The following is a 20,790-nucleotide window of genomic DNA, read 5'->3' on the forward strand; positions in this document are numbered from 1 at the left end:
TCAAACACCTTTGGGATGAATTGGACTGACTGTGAGCCAGCCCTAATCTCCCTACATCAATGCTCTTGTAGCATGTTCCAACATCTAGTGGAAGCCTTCCCAGAAGAGTGGATGCTGTTAAAGCAAAGGGGAGAGGCAACTCAATATTAATGCCTATGATTTTGGAATGCGATGTACTACAAGCAGGTGTCCACAAACTTTTGTTCATGAAGTGTATAAGATCTAAGCCTGGGTTAACTTCAGACCTTATTTTCAGCATTTTTTTCCCCCCCAAAACCCTATTGTTTCCCCCATAGGAATGACTGAACTGAAGGCAACTAATTTATGGTTTTAAGGACTAAAATCTGGCGAGCTCAATTGGTTAATGAAAATGAGTGGGTTAGTTGTGTTTCACTGTACATGCAAACTTGCGTGATGTGGTCCTGGGGGCAGAGGGGTATACGACAAAGCAGGAGTCATGAGTTAGCCAGCTAACTTGACATTTTGTTTTATTGATCAGCTTGAAATTGGCTCAACATCCAAAAACACAAATTAAACTTGTAACTTTTTGGACCACCCAACCAAATTCACATGAGTTATAGAGCTGTCACTCATTGAAAGCAAGTACAAGATACAACTGTTCTATGTGTTTGTAAACGAGCTGCAAATACAATAATTTAAGGTAGCCGGCTAACTAATTGATCCTGCTTTGTAGTAAACCTCCAGCTTCAGAATAAATTATTGATTTATTGGAAGAATGATCAATGGGCAGACTTTAGCGACTGGGGTTTTCCAGTCATGTAGAGATTGAGGTTGGATGGTTGTGGAGGGCGTAAAGAACGCGGGGTTGTGCTGCAACAGGTCCCTGGTTTGATTCAACACAATGTCTAACTAATCATTTTCTAGCTAAAGGACCAGTGGGTAGAGTTTAGAGTGACCAATGAGAGCAACCAGTGAGCAGAAGGAACATGGGAGGGTCTAACCAGGTTCGAATCCTGGTTAAACGGGCCGGGATACATTGTGAGGGCGGGTTATAGGCGTTGACCATTTAAGGCAATTTCCGATTGAGCCGACATAGGCAACGTTTACTGTAAATTGCCTTAAAAAGCCACAATGCCTGTAATCCACATTCCGATTCAATCCCAGCCCGGGCACCAGTTGTCTATAAAACTCCTCTTTGGTGTTAAGAAGATCCGAGAAACATGTGTTCCAAAGACCCCCTCCAACACAAACAAAATACACCTACAAATTTGTGCCTGCTTTTTTATTTAATGTTGCGACAGGTAAAACAAGGGGGGGGTGGATGGTATCACAATACTATACATGATCATTGATCAAAATGGAGAAGTTGCTGGAGATATGTACAGAATAGGGTATAACAGCGGGAGGGGGGGGGGGGGGGCGCGCAGTATTTTATTCTCAGGTTAAATACCACATTTCAAGTGTGCTGACCTTTTACAATTGGATATCTCTCCGCTTACTTAAAAAAACACACCGCAAAACGGACATCCATAATAAAAAATACATTTATTTCTCATTAAACAAGAACCCCTGCCTGCCAGGGGGAGGCCCTCTGTCTATGGGTACAACAATGTGCTGCACTAGAGAGTTAAAACAATGGAGGCAGGAGCCCAGGAGGAGAAGACGTGCTACGTCCACAGAAGAAGGCTGTGATGGTACAGACATTTTTTTTAGTTTTTTTTTTTATATATGCAGCATAGGAGTCATTTATACAGTATCAATAAGAAAAAGCAATCACAGAAACATTACACCGTTTAAACGGTTTGAGTTAGAGACAGTCGTCCTGCTGTGTGGTTCGATAAAGCTTGTGAGATACTGGCTTTTCCGCTAAGTCTCAGGAGGATGAGAGCGATAGAAAGAGAGCGGGAAGGGGAGGTACTGACGGGGGGGGGGAATGGTCCTTATTAGCGCCGGTCCCCATGCGTCCCCTCATCACCCCCCCCTCCCATTTGTTTTGTTAGTCACTGAATCCACTCCGGACATTCAAGTATTTTCCAGTTTAAGGAAGACACTTAAGGCTTCTGTGGCAAAAAAATATAAACAAATCAAAGCACTAAATTAATCTGTTGTATTGATTGGAGTTGTATTGATTCCTCCTCAAGTCCTGTGTGTGTTTAGAGGGGCGAGGGGTGCTCTGGGCTCAGTAGGTGGAGGAGGTGGTGCTCATGGCGTCCTCGCTAAGCCGAGTGCTCCCAGGATGCACGCTGGCAAAGTATTTGACGTCCTTGTCCAGGTCCATCTGCAGGGCCACCAGTGTCTGCTCTAGCGCCTCCTGGTGGGAGTTGGCAGAATGCAGGAAGTACTCTGCAGGGACAACAGGAAGAGGACCGATGTGACCAGGGTTCAACTGCAGTTAAGCTGACGATATATGGAGAAGTCACTTTGTCATGTTTCCTTATTGGGGATTAATAATGGCATAGCTATATACTGACACCATCCAGACAATTTCACTATGCATTGTGTGAGTACAGTTTAGGTACTTTATTTTATGAAGCCATAATTGCTTGTTTCCTAGACCTAACTATGGAATTGGTCAGAGGAGCAGGTGTGTGTGTGTACGTACCTCTCTCCAGCAGGCTCTGACGGATGGTCTTGGCCAGCAGCACCCTGACGTTGGCCACGGGGTCAGAGGCCAGCTGTAACAAAGGGGCCAGCAGATGCTCCGAGAACTGCTCCAACGACACACAGTCATCCTCAATCGCCAGCTGACAGAAAGAGAGAGGGAGGATGGTGTGTGTGTTTCAGAGATGGATTGGGGGAAGTGTGATTCTGTGTGTGCATGCACGACACACACACACATTGCTTTCTGTTGTGTTTTGTGCGTTAACACACTTGACCACTCAGTCATCATGATCTCATTGTCCTCCAACACAATAGACATTGTGGGACAGAGAATGGTGCCACTCACGTTATCAAATAAAATGTTGAGAACAATGTCAAGTGGCCCGTTGAAAGCAGTGTCCTCATAGCTACCATAGCAACTTAGTCCACTGTGTAATATGAGGGTGGGGAAACTAAAAAGGCTCTTCAAATAAAAACGGACCTCAATTAAAAACCGTAATTAAAAATCCTTGGCAGCTGACAATGTTTTGATATTCATCTTTAGCCCCGAGACTTCAAATTACACCTCTTGTTAATATTCTTGAATTATTCAGTGTATTCTCAGGCTACAAGATTAGCTTCACTAGATCAGAGACTATGCCACTTGGTAGTCTTACCCCTCCCTTTCCTTTCAAAAATAGTCTCCAAGTTCAATGCATCTGGGTATAATTCAGAATTCCTAAATTCTAGCAAAATGTACAAAGACAATTTTGTTCCCTTATTTGACACAATAAGATAGGATCCAGAGCGCTGCAACTCTTCTGATTTCATGGATGGGTAGAATATACCTCTTGAAAATTAACATCTTACCTAGACTACTTTACCCAATCCAAATTCTCAGTCTTACGGTACAATAAGGTAATCAGAGCCATGAATGGCTGGTTAAGTTCTTTCATATGGAGTAAACACAAGGCAAGACTTCAGACGGCAATATTGCCAGATTCTATTGGAGACTTGGATATCAGTGGTGTGCCCACTTATGTTATATAATGAGGACTCCTCTATTTTGTTAGCTAGGAGGATTTTGAAAAAGTCTTCAAAGATCTTGTATTTTTCAGAAGCTTCAAATCTATAAAAGATTACTGCAATAATCCCATTACACTTAATTCACTCAAAGCGTGGCGGTCAGTTCAATGTTTTTTAGGAAAGCCCAAACTAAAGTCTGCTCTTAACCACCTAGATGTTTTTGTACCTGGATTGCTGGCTAACATTTGGCTTAATAAGGGCATAGGCAGACAGAATGTTTTAATTTGCTGAAAATATTTTGTAATTTGTGGAGACGGTTGAGCAGGACTTTCTCCAAGTAAGACATTTTTTGAAGAGCACCACCTTGATAAGCAACCCTGATGTGTTTGTCAGTGAAAAAAAATGACAAAGGAAAATGTCTACATTTATTATGATGCTTTAAGGTCCTTTTTAAACTGTTGACACACGGGGGGGGGGGGGGGGGGGGTTATTTTCTATTACTATTGACAAGGATGTGGGAGGACATTTGGAGAGATGCAAAACATTATCTAGTAATCGTACCAGAGAGCAATCCGATTAAGAATAATACACAGGTTGCATACATCCCCAAATCAGACATGCTTTCAGCCCCTCATCCTCCTCCGTGTCTAAAATGTAAAACTGATACAGGCACCCTAACACATTGGAACGGGACCATAAACAAACTACAAAAAAAGGTACTGGTCTAATGTTCGGGGGGGGGGGGGCGACGACCTAGAATTGGACCCAATTTCTTTGACTTTAGTTCTCCCCAATAGGCATGTTACGTCAGTGGCAAAGATGAGGCTTTACAACATCCTTACCATCACAGTGAGGAAAAACATCCTCTTTAAGTGGATTAGTGACAAGGTCCCTTCTATTAAAGGATTTGCATGAGATGCTATTTGAATGGGTTCCATTGGAAAATCTGACATGTACATTACATTCTAAAACAGATCAGTTCTACTAAGTGTGGGAACCTTATTTGAATTACCTAGAACCTGATTTATCAGCCATTACGCTGCAAGGATTGACTTAGTGGTAGATGACTTGTCTCAGGATTACACTGTAATGTGTTGGACCTAATTCCTTTATTTAAACTGAAATTGTGTTTAATTTGTCTGTTAGTTCTTTGTTATTCTTATTTTATATACCTTTGTTACTGTAGCTCTTAATGTTGGAGAAAATTGTGAAATTCCAATGAAAATACTATTACAAAAAAACCATGGCAGATATCCTGTCAACGACCGTGCAAAACACTGTTGACATTACCTTACCCTATGAGAAATAAAATACAGCCCAAGTCATTTTCTAGGATCGTAAACATACACCACTCTAAAGGGAAGAAAGTAAAGTAGTTCAGACAGAATTGACTTTGTTTATTTGGTTATGCCTATTGGATGATTATTGGTGTTGTATAGGTCAGGAGATGGCAAGAGAAGAAGAACGATGAATAGGCTTGGGCGGTTGTCATACCGACCTTGTGCCATCCCGGGATATTTGGTATTACTGGCACTGAACACAAGGGGCACTATTGTCAAATCCCTTTAATCCAAATGTTAGTAATAGTAATGCTAAAAAGTAAAAATAGAAATGGTCTCAATGGGCTTTACTCTGGTTAAATAAAGAATACATGCCAAATCCCATAGCAAATGCTAGCTAAATGCTAACGAGCAAATTGGGAACATTTTATAAAGTCTGACAAACTATTTACAGGACAGACATCCCAGAGCAAAGTTATACAAGGAACACAAAAATGCTACTCACACTTTGCTGCACATACAAAACAAATATTAGACCGCAAGGCTATTGATCCAGGAGGGGACTCCACTGTTACCAAGAGAAGCTTGATGTCGCAAGAAGCTAAATTAGCAAACCAAATACACCACCGCAGAGCATTTAGCACACTTTAGACAGTTCACTGAATAGTTGTAAGATATCTAGCTGGTAAGCATTTAGTTATGAATTCCATACTGTAACTAGATCACCTGGTGTGCGCTGCACAACAGTGAGTGACTCACAAGGCTCTGCTGGCAGACTCATCGTTGTGTGTAAGCAAACATGTGACTGGGGACTACCGGTAAGCTTCATAATGAGACGGGTGAAAGGAACAGCACAATGTGCTTTATTTCTTAACGTATTGTGCAAGTTGACTGCAGGTATTTACTTAAAAAGTAGCTACAAATAACTTCTAAACAAACTTAAAGATGGTTAACAGTATTGATGGAGTTGAAAAACCACCTAGTTCCAAATACCCCGGTATATACACAGTATACCGCCGAAGCATAACCATGAACACGAAAAAGAGGTCCTCACCTGACAGATGAAAGCGAAGGCCTGTCGTCCCGACCACTTGGGGGAGTGGCAGAACTTCTCTACCAGCTCACTCAGGAAGTCTGCCAGCAGCGCCTGGCACGACGCCACCTTCCTGATGATCTCACTCACCTAACAATATACAATAAATATTACGTATTCCTTTTCGTGTATCAAAAATTAATCATCAAATTCTGGGTAAAAGAAGCCCAGAGAACTCAAAAGATGGGCTCAGTAATATGACATCATACAGAGGGGTGACGTCTTGAACGGAATAGTGGTTTTATTTTTGTGCCGAGTGATCGCTAAACTACTACCATGATCTCTTCCCGATCTGGGCATGCCTCAGTGAAAGGCTAATATTGGGAAGAGACAATAGCGGCCATCTTTAGCAGACTTGAATTGTGTTGTTGCTGATGTCTGTAAGCAGGACGTCGCCCTGCTCTGTATGTTGAGCAAAACATGAGAAATGTTCTAGATATGTAGAAATGGTAGGGAGGGAGAAATATTTACCTAGGATGTGGTGGTGTAACATTACAAAATACTACTATACTACTAGATGCAAAAGGGTTTTCTAATGATCAATTAGCCTTTTAAAAATTGATCAACCTGGATTAGCTAACAGAACGTGCCATTGGAACACAGGAGTGATGGTTGCTGATAATGGGCCTCTGTACACATTCCATTATTTATTTTTTTGTAAAAAACAGCCGTTTCCAGCAACAATAGTAATTTACAATATTAACAATGTCTACACTGTATTTATGATCAATTTGATGTTATTTTAAAAATGGACAAAAAAAAGAAGTGTTTTTCTTTCAAAAACAAGGACATTTCTAAGTGACCCCAAACTTTTGAACCGTAGTGTATGTACACACACACACAGTACCTGTCAAAAGTTTGGACACACCTACTCATTCAAGGCTTTTTCTTTATTTGAGCCAATCAGTTGTGTTGTGACAAGATACAGGTGTGGTATACAGAAGACATGGCTATTTGGTAAAAGACCACGCCCATATTATGGCAAGAACAGCTCAAATAAGTAAAGAGAAACGACAGTCCATCACTACTTGAAGACATGAATGTCAGTCAATGCGGAAAATTAAGAACTTTGAAAGTTTCTTCAAGTGCAGTCACAATAACCATCAAGCTCTATGATGAAAGTGGCTCTCACGAGGACCGCCACAGGAAAGGAAGACCCAGAGTTACTTCTGCTGCAGAGGATAAGTTCATTAGAGTTACCAGCCTCAGAAATTGTAGCCCAAATAAATGCTTCAGAGTTCAAGTAACAGACATCAACTGTTCAGGAGACTGAGTGAATCAGGCCTTCATGGTCGAATTGCTGCAAAGAAACCACTACTAAAGGACACCAATAAGAAGAAGAGACTTGCTTGGGCCAAAAAACACGAGCAATGGACATTAGACCGGTGGAAATCAGTCTTTTGGTCTGATGAGTTCAAATTTGAGATTGTGAGGCTGTGTAAGGGCTATTTGACGAAGAGTGATGGAGAGCTGCATCTGATGACCTGGTCTCCACAAACACCCAACCTCATCCCAATTGAGATGGTTTGGTGTGAGTTGGACAGCAGAGTTAAGGAAAAGCAACCAACAAGTGCTCACCGTAAGTGGGAACTCCTTCAGGACTGTTGGAAAAGCATTCCAGGTGAAACTGGTTGAGAGAACACCAAGAGTGTGCAAAGCTATCATCAAAAGGCAAAGGGTGACTACTTTGAAGAACCTAAAATATATTTTGATTTGTTTAACACTTTCTTGGTTAGTTTGTCTTTACTATTATAGAAAATAGTAAAAATAAAGAACAACCCTTGAATGTATAGGTGTGTCCAAACTAAGACAAAAAGGTCTACTGGTAAAGAAAAACATAAGGAAGGCCGTGACCGTGTCGGGGGGGGGACTGGGGTGTCGCTGGCCGTGACCGTGTCGGGGGGGGACTGGGGTGTCGCTGGCCGTGACCGTGTCGGGGGGGGGGACTGGGGTGTCGCTGGCCGTGACCGTGTCGGGGGGGGACTGGGGTGTCGCTGGCCGTGACCGTGTCGGGGGGGGACTGGGGTGTCGCTGGCCGTGACCGTGTCGGGGGGGGACTGGGGTGTCGCTGGCCGTGACCGTGTCGGGGGGGGACTGGGGTGTCGCTGGCTGTGACCGTGTCGGGGGGGACTGGGGTGTCGCTGGCTGTGACGTACCAGTTTGTAGGAGGTCCAGCGTACAGAAGACACTCTGTCCAGACACAGGCTGAAGGCCAGGGGTCGAAGGTAGTCATACACATCCTGACCACTGTACAGCTCCAGTAACAACACCAGCTGTCTGAGAACACAGAGGAGATACAGATTACCCTGACCCATAGAACCTAATGTCACCAAAACAGACATGTTTAACTCCCTCACCCATACAGTACAGGAACGTCACTACGTCGGGCTACTTCTCTGGCTACTAATGGTGTGAGACAACTAAGGTCACGGGAAATAAATGGATTACATGAAGTGTGGTAACAGGGTAGAACCTACTCTGCCAGCTCTGATCGGAAGCGCCAGTTGCGGCTGTTGTCTGTGACCAGGAACTCCTGGAGCTGGTACAGGTATTTACGCCGGGTGTCCTGGTGCAGCAGCTAGAGGGAGAGGGAGCGAGAAAGGAGGTTGATCCCCTGCGACCACACTGCAGCACAGAAGACACAGCAGGTGTGCCTGGATCCTATCATCACTATGGGAAATATGAACCATTATGAGCTGCAGTCAATTCATCGTGACAACACAATAAAAAGGTAACCCATCCATTCTAATGATCATTTCTATTCGTATTCTTTTAAAATATTGATCAAGTCTTCTCTTATTGGATGCGAGTGCCAAAGAAAGAGGTGCCGGCTGACCTTAAGAAAGTGGTAGAGGTGTTTGAGGACCCCTACCCGCACCTCATCCAGGTCCTTGAGGAAGCCGTTGAAGACGGGCACCAGGTCCGCAGCCGTCAGCTGGTCGCCCAGGATCAGGGCCAGCTCGTGGATGGAGAAGGCCAACGTCCGACGCACCTTCCACTGGAGAAGGGAGAGAGACAGAGCCCAGGAAGACCCAGTGACGTTAGAGGGCGTGTATAAAAGTGGGAGAAAGGGCGCGGCCAGGGGGAGTCAGCACCGGAGACATCACATTGCGAGCCAACTCCAGTCCTCAGGCTTCCAACTCACTGAATTTTTTTTTTTTTGGGGGGGGGGGGGTTTGAGAGTCTCACTAGAGCCAATAGTGTCAAGCCCTTCAGCTGTCGTGCCTAGGGCAAAATTTCATTCCTTTCAGGCAGGCAAACTTTGGGGTTGACAACTGAAAGGTGAGAGGATAAAAGTTTGTTTTTGGAGGACTGCATTTGGAAAGCCAAGGAACCACACATTGGGCTTGGAGAATCACAATAAAAAGGTGCTTGAGGAGGACCAGAAAGAACAGCACACCTGCTCCAGTCTAGGTCCAGTCTGTCAAAGCACCCTCCCTGACAACAACCAGCTGGCAGGGGAGGAGGAAATAGACCACAGTGAGAGAGCCACACTGCTAGGCTACATACTAACCATGGGGGCACATTCAGGAGGTCGCGACGTTGTGGAACGTGCAGATGCATGCGTCACGATTAGAGCGTACGCTACAAGTGAGCGAGGCATGCCAGTTGTACACAATCCAGAGCTACCTAAACATTCCACAAAGTCGGTGTTCTAGTGCATGTGTTCCATGGTGGGGAGTGTTTAGAGGTTGAAATGGAACGGGGGGGTCAAAAACAACTTCTGAAGAGAAAACCCGTATTTTTCCTCAAAAACATTTACAGTACAATTGACAGAAAGTGTCAGTGAGATGTAGCCAAGACAGAAGCAGAGCGTAGACACACCTGCATGTCAGAGGCCAGGGTCTCATAGGTGTCCCTGAGACAGTGCCAGTTCTGTCTGCCCAGGGTCATGGCCACACCAGGCAGGCTGTAGGCACAGTGCTTGGCGATCTCCATGTCCACCGTTTGAGCTCTGGAAGGGTCCGTCATGGACAGGTACTGGTCTAGCAGAGCCTGAGGGATCACGTCCTGATGCTTGGATTTCTTCTCGTCCTCTGGACTGAAGCTGCTATCGCTCAGCTCAGAGTCATCGCCATGGTGCATCTGCAGGGTGGAGTTTCGCCTCTACACGGACACCGGGATTAATCACAGGTCAAACATGACAACCCTACAGTTCATTTCTCTCTATAGGTGTGACACCATTCCACCCCCTCACCTCCATGTCTGAATGGTGTCCTAAAAGGGGCATCTGGTGCACTCCAAAGGGGTTGTCGTAGTGGTTTCCCCCCTGGCTGTCCCGGGGCTCCAGGAAGGCATCCTCTAGGTGAGAGTCCATGGTCGTGGCTCTCAGAGCAGCTGTCAGGACATCCACTTGTGCTGCAGGAAGGGGGGGGGGGGGGCATTGATGAGCAGGTGAGTTCCACATTGCTGTCACCATGTTCACTTGTTCAGAAACAATGCCCAAGGGGTAACCTGTATTATTGCCAAACAATACAACTTGAGCCTAGAGAAACTACCATATTGCTAATACCTAGCCTGTGCTCATTCTATGATATACCTGAAGCGTCTAGGAGACCTATTCCTCCTTGTTGTGACACCATTACCGTGAGTGTATAAAACAGCCCATTGAGGCCTGTGTGTGCGCGCACGTGTCATTGTCAAACAAGCGTTCTTTGTGCCATATGCACAACAGGGAGCCCTTGTCTGGGCTTACAGCCGGCCCTCTTCACAACAACAGATCACTCAAAACCAAGGAAAGGAGCCACTGCACTGGCCCTAAGCACCGACAAGGGGCTCATCTTTATAGACGAGGAAGAGCAGATTGTAAATCTGTCAAGGCTAAGCAGAGTCAGTCATTGTGCTTCAGTGCATCTCCTGAACAGGAGATGTAATTTTGGGTAGAGCAGACAACCAATTGCAGCATTACCACAAAAATAGAAGAGGCAAGTAGAAAGGGAAAAGTAAGGAACTTGTATGTCGGCTGACAGATGTGCCATATAAATTGCAAAATAGTTGGGAAGAGATTTGATGTACCCATTCCATGGCACATGGTTTATGAATTGATACGCAAAACGCCGGATTCAAAACTTCTAATTTTTCAATTTAAAATTACTATACAAAATTCTTGCAACTAATAGAATGTTAATTATATGGGGGATACAGAGTCATTAGATTTATTTTGGTATTGTCCATATGTAGCTCGTTTTTGGTCACAGGTCCAGGAATGGCTGAAGAATTGCAACATTTGCCTAGAACTAATGCTGCAGATAGTAATACTGGGTGACTTGAAAAGCCATAGTCAATCAATCAATAATATAATAACAGTTTTAGCAACAAACAAAAAAATAATTACAATCTGTAGAAGCTATGAGAATAGGAAGGTTCAATTATTTTGTGAAGCATCACAGCACAGTTGAAAAATATATGGCAAATAGAAATCCAAAATGGATGATGTTGAGAGACAGATGGGAGGGGTTGAGTGGAGCTGAAGGGTGGGACTGGATGATGTTGAGAGACAGATGGGAGGGGTTGAGTGGAGCTGAAGGGTGGGACTAATAACAAGATAAAACATGTAGAACACACAGGGTCTGTAAAATGTCTACAGGTTCAGAACTTTTGTGAAATAGCAGTTACAAATAGAGGGTGAACATCAGAAATAGAGGAAGGACTAAAAAACAAACAAGAGAGAACTATTGTAAAGTAGACTGTCTGTAAAATGTGTATAAGATATATAAATTGAAGGTAGAAGCAGAAGTGTTTATTAGTTTACTCCAATTGGGGGATCGGTGGAAGGCTTTACGGGGAATAATAATAAAGGTATATTCTTTAAAAAAGTATGTATGTCTATATAGGTATGTATGGATAGATTATATATATATCCAAAAAATATGGGGGATTGGAAATGATGCAGACAATTACATTGGAAGCAACATTCCACAATATTAAGCTGATCCACCCCTTATTTATTTTATTGAAAAAATAAAAATTTACATTTTCTGCATTTTTCAGAGTGACATCAGTTAGCCTGATATCAGATTGTTCTTCTTGCAAAGCATGTAAACATTTTAAATCAAATTACTATATTAATCTGACTACCTACAATAAAAATTAAAAATAAATTGCATTATTGTGTGCATGTAACCGTACTCAGTGACAGATCATTAAATTCATGTGACCCATTTTAGAAACAAACAGTACTGGAACACAGCAGAGTTCTGTAGTATAGGTCTAACCCAGGGTAACTTCAGTCCTCAGGGGTCTGATTAGTGCCTCAGTCAACACACCTGACTCCAATAATCAACGACTCAATTTGGAATGTAATTAGTTTAAAATCAGCTGTGTTTGCTAGGGATGGCAGGGCAGTGTTACAGAACTCTGGCCCCTGAGGACAGGAGTTGTCCATCCCTGGCCTAGACTACCCGAGTTCATTACATGCAGCATGATAGGATTGCATCTATAGGCAGACGAGGAGGCTTGCACATAAAACGAAGATTGAAGGAAAAAACTGTTTAGCGAGAAACTGCTTTAGTTTGAAGTTTCTTTCCAGTGCTTTCGGGGATCCTCCGACAACGCCTCTTCCTTTCATTGTGCCATTTGTAACATTATAGGCCACACCACACCTCTCCCGGTTTTCTATTTTACCCCTCTCTTTCAAATCGGCCCAAATATGACTTCCGGTTTCTATTGTGTGAAATGGCCAGGTGCCAGCAGGCTGCTAGCCTCACATGCGACATTAAGGGTTTCAATTCCACCAAAAACACAGTGGACTGGTCTCAAAGGCTAGCCTCTCACACCATTGGCCTATAGGGTTCGGCTCAGAGCACTACCTGTGAAAGAGCTTCTTCCGTCCAATCACAGCAGAGGAATGTTAATAATTCAAAAACAATGTATTGAATTTCACTGCTTGCTCTGGTTAAGGATTAGTCTATTTATAACCTGAGGGAATTCACCCTCCATGACAACTTCTCTTACAATATAATTGCATTCAGCCGATACACTGAGCCACTGTCCCTATATGAATGGCTGCACAACCATGAATTGCAACAGTTACCAAAATAACCACCTCTTATTGAGTTACATTTCTACGTATGGTATTGAAGTAAGCAGCTTCTCGTGATCTCAGCAGTAGAGTGTAGACCGCTGATAGGGAGGTCAAGCTACAGCTTTACACACAGCACAGCTCACCTTTCACGTCGGGGTCATCAATATGAGGCTCCAGGTTTTCAATCAGCTCTTCCAGCTGTTTCCTATCCAGGACTGGGGCCGAGGCTTTAGCCTTGCCCTGACTGGAGGAGACGTAGCAGGGGGGCTCCTCCGGGACACTCTCCCCCTGCTGGAGCAGCTCCATGTCCAGGTCCATCTCAGCGATGGGCAACCTCCAGAAGTGGAAGGAGTTGTAGAGCTCCTGCTCGGGGATATTGTCCTGAGGACTGACGTAGGGGGACTCCTCCTCTGCTGGTTCAGGGAGGGAGAAGGATGAGGGAGCCAATACGTCTGCTGGTGAGTCGTCCTTCTCGTTAGAGGTTGTGCGTTTCTCATGTGGCTGTGGCTCGTTCTTAGTGCTCTCAGTAGCCACTGAAGGGGCTTCCTCCTCTTCCTGAGCCCCTGCTGTGCTGGTAGAGTCTCCCTCCTTCTCCGAGGGGTCCGAGTTAGGGGCGAGCGAGGAAGCCTCCTTCCCACAGAGGCACTCGGGACCGTCCAGGGCATCCGCCAAAGCCTCCGCCGTCTGCTCCCCACCCCCCTGCTCTGCCACGTCCATTACACCCATCTCCTCCTCTGTCCGGCAAAACCCCCCATCCTCCCCCTCGATGTGGTCCCCCTGGGCATGGTTGGAAATGCAGTCCTGTTGTAGACAACCCTCTACGTGGTTGCCATTTGTGCGTACAGGAGAGTCATTCCCCCGCCTCTGAGAGTCATCCGTGTTAGTGCTGAGGGAAGGGTCTGTAGTGTCCAGGTTCAGTGGTTTCTCTTCAATACTGGGGGAGAGAGGAAGCATGTTACAAACAAGCAGTACAATACAAGCCCGGTGTATTTCCTTCAATGAAAGAAAACCATTCAAATCAATATTCCCTTTTAGATGCCCAAAATGGCTGCACCTGTTCTGTGAGTGGACACAGTTGCACTCGCCCTCCTCCCCCTCTCTGAAGTACTGGCCCACACTGTTGGGGCTGGCGAACGTGGAGATGAACTGGCCAAGCGACTGGAAGGCAGCCTGACGCACCTGACACAGTAAGAGAGACAGAGGTCAAGAAACAAACAAGTATGACATGTCAATTACTCTACAGTCATTTAGCAGACACTCTTGTAAAGAGAAGTAGCCAAGTTGTGCATTCAAATAAGGAAGTTGGCCTCTCAGACATCCTGGTAAAATATGTCAAGTGAATGTTCCCCGAAGTGGGCTACCTACTACCCACAGGCCCTGCAGTAAAAAGGAAATGTACTTACTCTAAAAAGTTAGTTTAATTTTACATTTTGCAGAAGCTCTTATCCAGAGCGTAGTGAGTGCATACACTTTAATTTCATATTTGTTCTTACTGGTCCCACATGGGAATCAAACCCACAACCCTGGCGTTGCAAGTGCCATACTCTACCAACTGAGATACAGTGGACAAGTTAGTTCCCTTAACAGCAAAATACCTAGAGGATTAAGAGTAGAACTCTGGCCCCAGCAGGTCAATGTTTAATGCCTATGCTTAAGTAATTAGTTTCCATTTACGATGTGGGTTGATCAAAATTTCTGCACGGTGCTCACCCATCGGGAGGGGTCACTGATGAGGCTGATGAAGAGCGACGATAGCTTGGTCCTGCGCACTTCCTGCGAGGTGGACGAGGAAACAGTCATGAAGCACTCAGCGCAGGCCTTCCTCACCCCCCACACGTTGTCTGAGCAGAGCTGGAAAAAGCGGGGCAACTGGGCAGGAAAGGAGAGAGGTGGGGGAGAGAGCGAGATGAAAAGTAAAAAAAAAAAATGTTTCAGTCAGAGCTTAGAATGCCGTTTCATCGTCACACAAAGCCGAGCTACTGAGGAGAGAGAGGACATCAATGTTTCACCCGTTACAATCTCAATGTCACACCACAGAGAACAATATGCTGAGAATTCAGAGAAAGTGTTAGAAAAGTGGCAGTTGGGAACAGCATGTGCAACAGAAACTTCTGGCTTTTAGATGACTCATTTAAGTAAACCCTGGTGTGTCGCTGAAAGCAAACAAAGTTAGCAAGTCAGTTGGCTGAGAAAGAATGAAACCAAAAGAAGTCAACACGTACCAGGAGTTCCTCTGTTGCCTCTCCTCCAACAACACTGCAAATGTCGCCAAAGTTTGCAGCGCAAACCTGCCACAAACACACAAAAATGACCTCATCTAAAAACAATGACTCCAACCCCAAGCAGATTTAACAATATGTTAAACAAAAAAAAGCTGAAAAGTTGAGAAAGTCTGCTTTGAGTGTATAGCCACTGCTTGGGGGTGATCTAATCCAGGGTCGTGTTCATTAAGGCACAACAAAATACATTTAAAAATGTTAACAGGGGGACTAAAAGGGAGAAAAAAAAACACGTGCCAAGTCCAGCTAGTCCCTCCTATTTCAGTCCATTTTTGTTTGTTTGGTGCCTTATGAACACAACCCTAGTTTAGTCTCTACTGACCTTGCGCACGTGGAACATCCTGCAGTCGCAGCACATCTCACAGAAGCGGGGCAGGAAGAGGCGCTCGGTGATGTCCTTGCCTACCATGGGGGCCATCTTACAGATGATCTACAGCCACAAAAACAGAGTGTCAAAATACACCGTCCGTCAGGAAATACCCTTGGCTTGCACTATCCGCAAAAGGGCAAACATTAATTTGAATGCTGGCTGCAGCCTGCTTCTGGAAATCACAGCTATGGTAAATAAAAACAAAAGGGGGTCAACCTTATTCTACTTTTTGCATTTGATATGATCATATCTAAAATCGTGGCACAGTAGCTGCCTGATAATGTCATAATGTTGTGTGGGTCATGTTCCCTGACCACCGTCTCCACACTACTGCACCTTCTATTCTCATATGTATTACACCACTTTTGACCAACAAAGCTACTTAGTAGTGCACTTTATAGGGAATAGGGTGCCATTTCAGGCATCTCATTGGTCACGTGACTCACGGCCATGGCTTCCGTCTTGACGTCGTCGTTGCTGTCGGGGGCGGTCAGGTCCACCAGAACGGGGCACACCAGGGTCTCAATGTCCCCTCTCTCAATCAGCTCCTGCTCCAGCAACACCAGCAGGGCCGCCTGGCTGGTCTTCCTGACCTGGCGAGATATCACAATCATTATACAGACGCTATTAATAACATTAGGTAGAATAACATCTATGAGCTTAATTTATTGTCGCTGAATAGATGTTTTAACTAACAAGTGCCAATGGCTAGAGAAAGCGAGCGAGAGGCAATAAAAAAAAAAAAAACAGAACAAAGTATGTTGAACAATACAACAACAAAAAAAAAAAAGAGGAGAATGTAATGTATTCTTATCACACGCCTCCCTTACCTGGTTGTTCTGGTCAGCCAGGTATCTCACCACGATCGGTAGCAAGTACTTAGAGAAGGCAAACGGAATTGAAGGTCTGTTCTCCTGACAGAAAATGGCGATGTGAGGAACTTGCTCCATTAGTTCTGCTCTTACAGAGGGCTCTGAAGGTCAGACATTTTAAAAAACACTTTATTTTAAGGACAGTAGAAAAAGGGGGTCAATAAAGCCTGAAGATCAAATGTCTTCAATGACAAAAAAGGGGCCTGGTCTCATCATCGACAGCAGCACAAGTGTTCAACAATGACTGACACCTGGCTGGATGCCCTGGGACCAGAGGAGGATATCATTTGTCCAAAGAAATTGTCTGCATAAACACAGTTAAGATTGTCTTAACTTCAGGTGTGAATTTAGTTAAGCCTATATTTTAAAGACGCACTAATATAAATCGCTGTGAGAAGGATGCTGATGGACGGTGCATTTTGAAACTCTGTTTTACCAGGCGGGGCCAGAATGTCCCCGAAGCATCACATACGCTGGGTGTGCTAAGGGAAAACAGTTTATTTTGATGTAGTTGTTTAAAATACATACCCACTGACTGACTAAGATCCTCTATGGTCAGTTTACTCCAGGGTCAAGGGAACTGGTTGCTGCTCTAATGTATGCCTGCACCATTATGCAGGGCTACTGCATTACACTGAAAGACATGCCCTGCACTTACAAGGACACTGCTAGGCTACTGCATTCAGAGAACTACAGAGACCTGACCATTGCACACATTTTTTTTTTAGTTGGGATAACTTATTAGTTATTAGTTATCCCAACTAATAAATGCCCAAATCCCAATATATTTTCTAATCCCTACTGGATATGTATAAGCAGTGATGCAACTTCCTCTATATTCCTTAAAGGTATCCGCACGCTTCCCAGACAAAACAGTTCAGTAGAGTTTGTGTATATTTTATGACATTTTGTTAAGTTTGTTCGTTTTGGACAAACATTTTTGTGGGGCTGTTCAGGTACACTTTTTTTATGGAAGCAAGTCAAAGTTCGGAGCCCGAAGTCTACGCTCCTTCGTTGGTGATTGGTCAAAAGTAGAGAAATTTCAATAACAGCTGTCATTCATCGAGGGACGACTCATTTTTATGCAATTTTTTTTCATTGAAAAATATGCACCAAACATCTTAGATGTAAAATTGTGTGACTAAGAGCTCTTCGGCAAGAACGTCCAAATGAATTACAGATTTTTTGAGTTGTCTTAGATTACTTCAGACTATTTTGAGGAAGTGTATACTGGCTACAGCATCTCAAAATGGACAATCACCACTATTGCCGATTTACCTCGTTTTTCAAGTTAAGGTATTTTAAGGGAGTATGCGAGCTGAACTGAAGCATGCTGACACCTTTAGCCTACCTGCACCTTACAGGGCCAAGGGAGCAAACTGGGACTGGCTGGAAAACTCAGACAAACTTTTCACCTGTATGAAATGGCATCTAGGTGCAGTTAACTACATCCCTCCATCAAAAACACTCATGGGTCTCTCTCCTCTGCACTAGTGGCCAGCCAAGAGAACAGACAGACTACTTCTTGACAGAAATAAGGGCATGTCCAGAGCATGCAGACACACACAGCCAGCTCATATACACAACAGACAGTTTTCACTACAGTCAGTCGTTAAATATGAAACAAACGCCCCTTATAAACAGATGGGGTCTTACCCGAGTCATCAGCAAGTCGACCCACTCTCTCCAAGACGCCGATACAGTCCCTCTCATCCTCACTCACTGCTTTTAGTGTGTCCAACAAACTTCGTGCCACCATCTGTCTGGAAGTCATAATAAAATTTGATATTTTAAATATTCTCAACAAAAAAAATAAGTCTTCAAAAAAGTGTGAGTTTTAATAACATTCCATTGGACATGTACCTGTTAAAAATATTTTCACTAGCGACGTATTTATCCAATCTTCCAAGAGGAGTCAGCATCTCATCTTGCGATACAAAATCCAAGGCTGAAGGTATAATAATGACGTCAGACTCTGAGCTGTAGTCATCCACACCAACTATTAGAGACATTGGGAATATTGTGCATGAGAGGCACCCACCACCACGTACCCAGTCAGGCCGGTGAGGGACAGTGATGAGGTGACATGCAGTTGTGGCAGAAGCTTGGCCCCAATGCTAAATCTATTAGCATATCAACAGTGGTTAGGAGAATGCAGTCCAAGGGGGGGGGGGGAAGTGCAAAAGTGAAAATGACAGATTTGGAGAAATAAACATATGAAGAAGTCCTTGAAATACAGTGAATACACATAGTATACAAGCAGGTGGGGATCTATAGGATGATGGTAGTGATCTGTAGGTGGACTTGTTGCATGACTGTTCTCGCAATGGTATGGGTATGTTGCAAAATGCACGACTGAAACAAAGCAATCTATCATATTGCAACATAAATACCTAGCTTGTACAGTGTATGGTAACTGCAAATCCCAGTTATTGCACAATAGCCAGGCTAGGTGTATAAACTTCCCACTTTCGCTACAATTTATCAGTCACCAAATTGTCTAATATGCATACTGGATAGTAATAGAAAATAGATAGCTGGCTAGTTGTTATATCATACCAATTTAGATTGGCTGCAAAGACTAGCAAGCCTAATAGTCCAGTTCAGGAAGTGTCAGGCTATAGTCGTAGGGCTTAACTGGGTTCCATATCTGATGTAACAGAAACCTCCCTCCGCTATGGGTGGTAGCTAGCTAGCTGACGTAGCTAGGTTAACAATCCTGAATGCAAGCTTGATGTATTAGGTTGAGAACCTAGTTAGCGAAGGAAGCGAGACGATCATAATCAAATGTAATGCAGTGGTTACTCTGCTTGGCTATCGGAGAGGCTAGCTGGCTGCTTGGCTATCGGAGAGGCTAGCTGGCTGCTTGGCTATCGGAGAGGCTAGCTTGCTGCTTGGCTATCGGAGAGACTAGCGCGTGAGTGTTAGCTTTTGCGAAACTAGTTTTGAGAGCATTTAAAAAAAAATGTAGGATGTGAATAGAACTCACTACACATCGAAGAAGTTAAGTAAGTTGCAAAGAAAGGGGACAGTCCAACTCGTCTACCCAAGGCCCACACAGACCCGTGAACTCCAGAGAGCCGACAAGGCAATCATCGCATGCATTGCACGGCTAGCTAGCAATTTCCAACACTGAAAACACAGGGACAAACTTACATCCGTCCAACTCCTCCTGGGAATCCTCTTGGAGTAAAGATATATCTGTTAAAAACAACCAAAAACGGAATCAAAAGATACTCAATCTATTACTAAATTGTTCTGCTGTATCGACTTTCACTCGAAACTGTTAAAAAAATGGGACGGAATTGTGCATTTTCCCGAAGCTAGCGTAAATAGACTACGTACCCGCCATCTTGTCCTGGTCCTACATTTAAAGCGGTCTGTACAGATGCGGTAACAACTGGAGGGAGAATACAGGAACTGCCGTTACAAATGAACGAGCGGTCCGGATAGTATAAAATCGGTGAAGAAATCACCACCCCACCAAGAGGCGTTACGGTTGATAGTAAAGTACAACGCCCAATTATTTGTTTAATATTAATTATACTGAACTTAAATATAAACGCAAATTGTAAAGTGTTGGTCCCATGTTTCATGAGCTGAAATAAAACATCACAGACATTTTCCATAAGCACAAAAAGCATATTTCTATCAAATGTTGTGCACAAATTTGTTTACATCTCTGTGAACATTTCTCCTTTGCCAAGATAATCCATCCACCTGACTGGTGTGGCATATCAAGAAGCTGATTAAACAGTATAATAATTACACAGGTGCACCTTGTGCTGAGGACAGTTAAAGGCCACTCTAAAATGTGCCGTTTTGTCACACAACACGATGCCACAGATGTCTCAAGTTTTGCTGGAGCACTGCAGGAATGTCTACCAGAGCTGTTGCCAAACAATCTAATGTCAATTTCTCTACCATAAGCCACCTCCAACGTTGTTTTGAGAATTTGGCAGTACTTCCAACTGGCCTCACAACCGCAGACCGGTCCTGGCTTCTTGACCTGAGGGCTCATCTGAGACCAGCCACCCTGGCAGCTGATGAAACTGTGGGTTTGCACAACGGGAAGAATTTCTGCACAAACTGTCAGAAACCATGTCAGGGAAGCTCGTCTGAATGCCTGTTGTCCTCTCCAAGGTCTTGACCTGACTGCAATTCGACGTCTGAGCCGACTACAGTGGAAAAATGCTCATCTTTGATGGCTACTGGCATGCTTGGAGAAGTTTGTAGTGTCTTAGTCACTATTTGTAATTATATGGTTATAGTTGTGGATAAGCGTACCTAAAACACACTGTAATG

At 44.1% G+C, this 20,790-nt stretch overlaps 1 protein-coding gene across 7 annotated transcripts; it reads right to left on the bottom strand.

Moving 5' to 3' along the window:
* Nucleotides 1-1,228: 1,228 nt before the first annotated feature.
* LOC110535253 (serine/threonine-protein phosphatase 4 regulatory subunit 1) lies at nucleotides 1,229-20,644 on the bottom strand. Of its 7 annotated transcripts, none has more exons than XR_016484356.1 (20): nucleotides 19,831-19,918; nucleotides 19,642-19,686; nucleotides 18,537-18,608; nucleotides 18,349-18,433; nucleotides 18,142-18,248; nucleotides 16,444-16,586; nucleotides 16,060-16,206; nucleotides 15,566-15,673; nucleotides 15,187-15,252; nucleotides 14,675-14,833; nucleotides 14,019-14,143; nucleotides 13,108-13,898; nucleotides 10,139-10,299; nucleotides 9,766-10,047; nucleotides 8,777-8,938; nucleotides 8,418-8,610; nucleotides 8,097-8,217; nucleotides 5,902-6,030; nucleotides 2,564-2,705; nucleotides 1,229-2,304 (listed from the first exon to the last, which is right to left on the bottom strand). XR_016484356.1 is itself a non-coding variant. In XM_036934826.2 (20 exons), the coding sequence occupies exons 4-20, from the start codon at nucleotides 18,405-18,407 to the stop codon at nucleotides 2,141-2,143; spliced, it is 2,967 nt and encodes a 988-aa protein (XP_036790721.2). In that variant the 5' UTR covers nucleotides 18,408-18,433; nucleotides 18,537-18,608; nucleotides 19,642-19,686; nucleotides 19,831-19,962; the 3' UTR covers nucleotides 1,229-2,140. The 7 variants fall into 7 exon arrangements, 4 of the variants coding, with proteins under 4 accessions (XP_036790721.2, XP_036790717.2, XP_036790718.2 ...); XM_036934826.2 differs by having other exon boundaries at nucleotides 8,418-8,518; nucleotides 19,831-19,962; XR_016484354.1 differs by lacking the exon at nucleotides 18,537-18,608 and having other exon boundaries at nucleotides 18,349-18,484; nucleotides 19,831-20,644.
* Nucleotides 20,645-20,790: the final 146 nt, after the last annotated feature.

This window comes from Oncorhynchus mykiss, chromosome 11 (genome assembly GCF_057628025.1).
Source record: "Oncorhynchus mykiss isolate SJ-2025 chromosome 11, ASM5762802v1, whole genome shotgun sequence".
Taxonomy (NCBI): domain Eukaryota; kingdom Metazoa; phylum Chordata; class Actinopteri; order Salmoniformes; family Salmonidae; genus Oncorhynchus; species Oncorhynchus mykiss.

Bases quoted from the DNA above. Each gene is read 5' to 3' on its own strand.
- LOC110535253 (XM_036934822.2), bottom strand. The intron at 18,485-19,641 runs GTAAGTTTGTCC...TGTCTCTAATAG, and splicing joins CCAGGAGGAGTTGGACGGAT to TTGGTGTGGATGACTACAGC. The intron at 16,587-18,141 runs GTAAGACCCCAT...TCTGACCTTCAG, and splicing joins TCGACTTGCTGATGACTCGG to AGCCCTCTGTAAGAGCAGAA.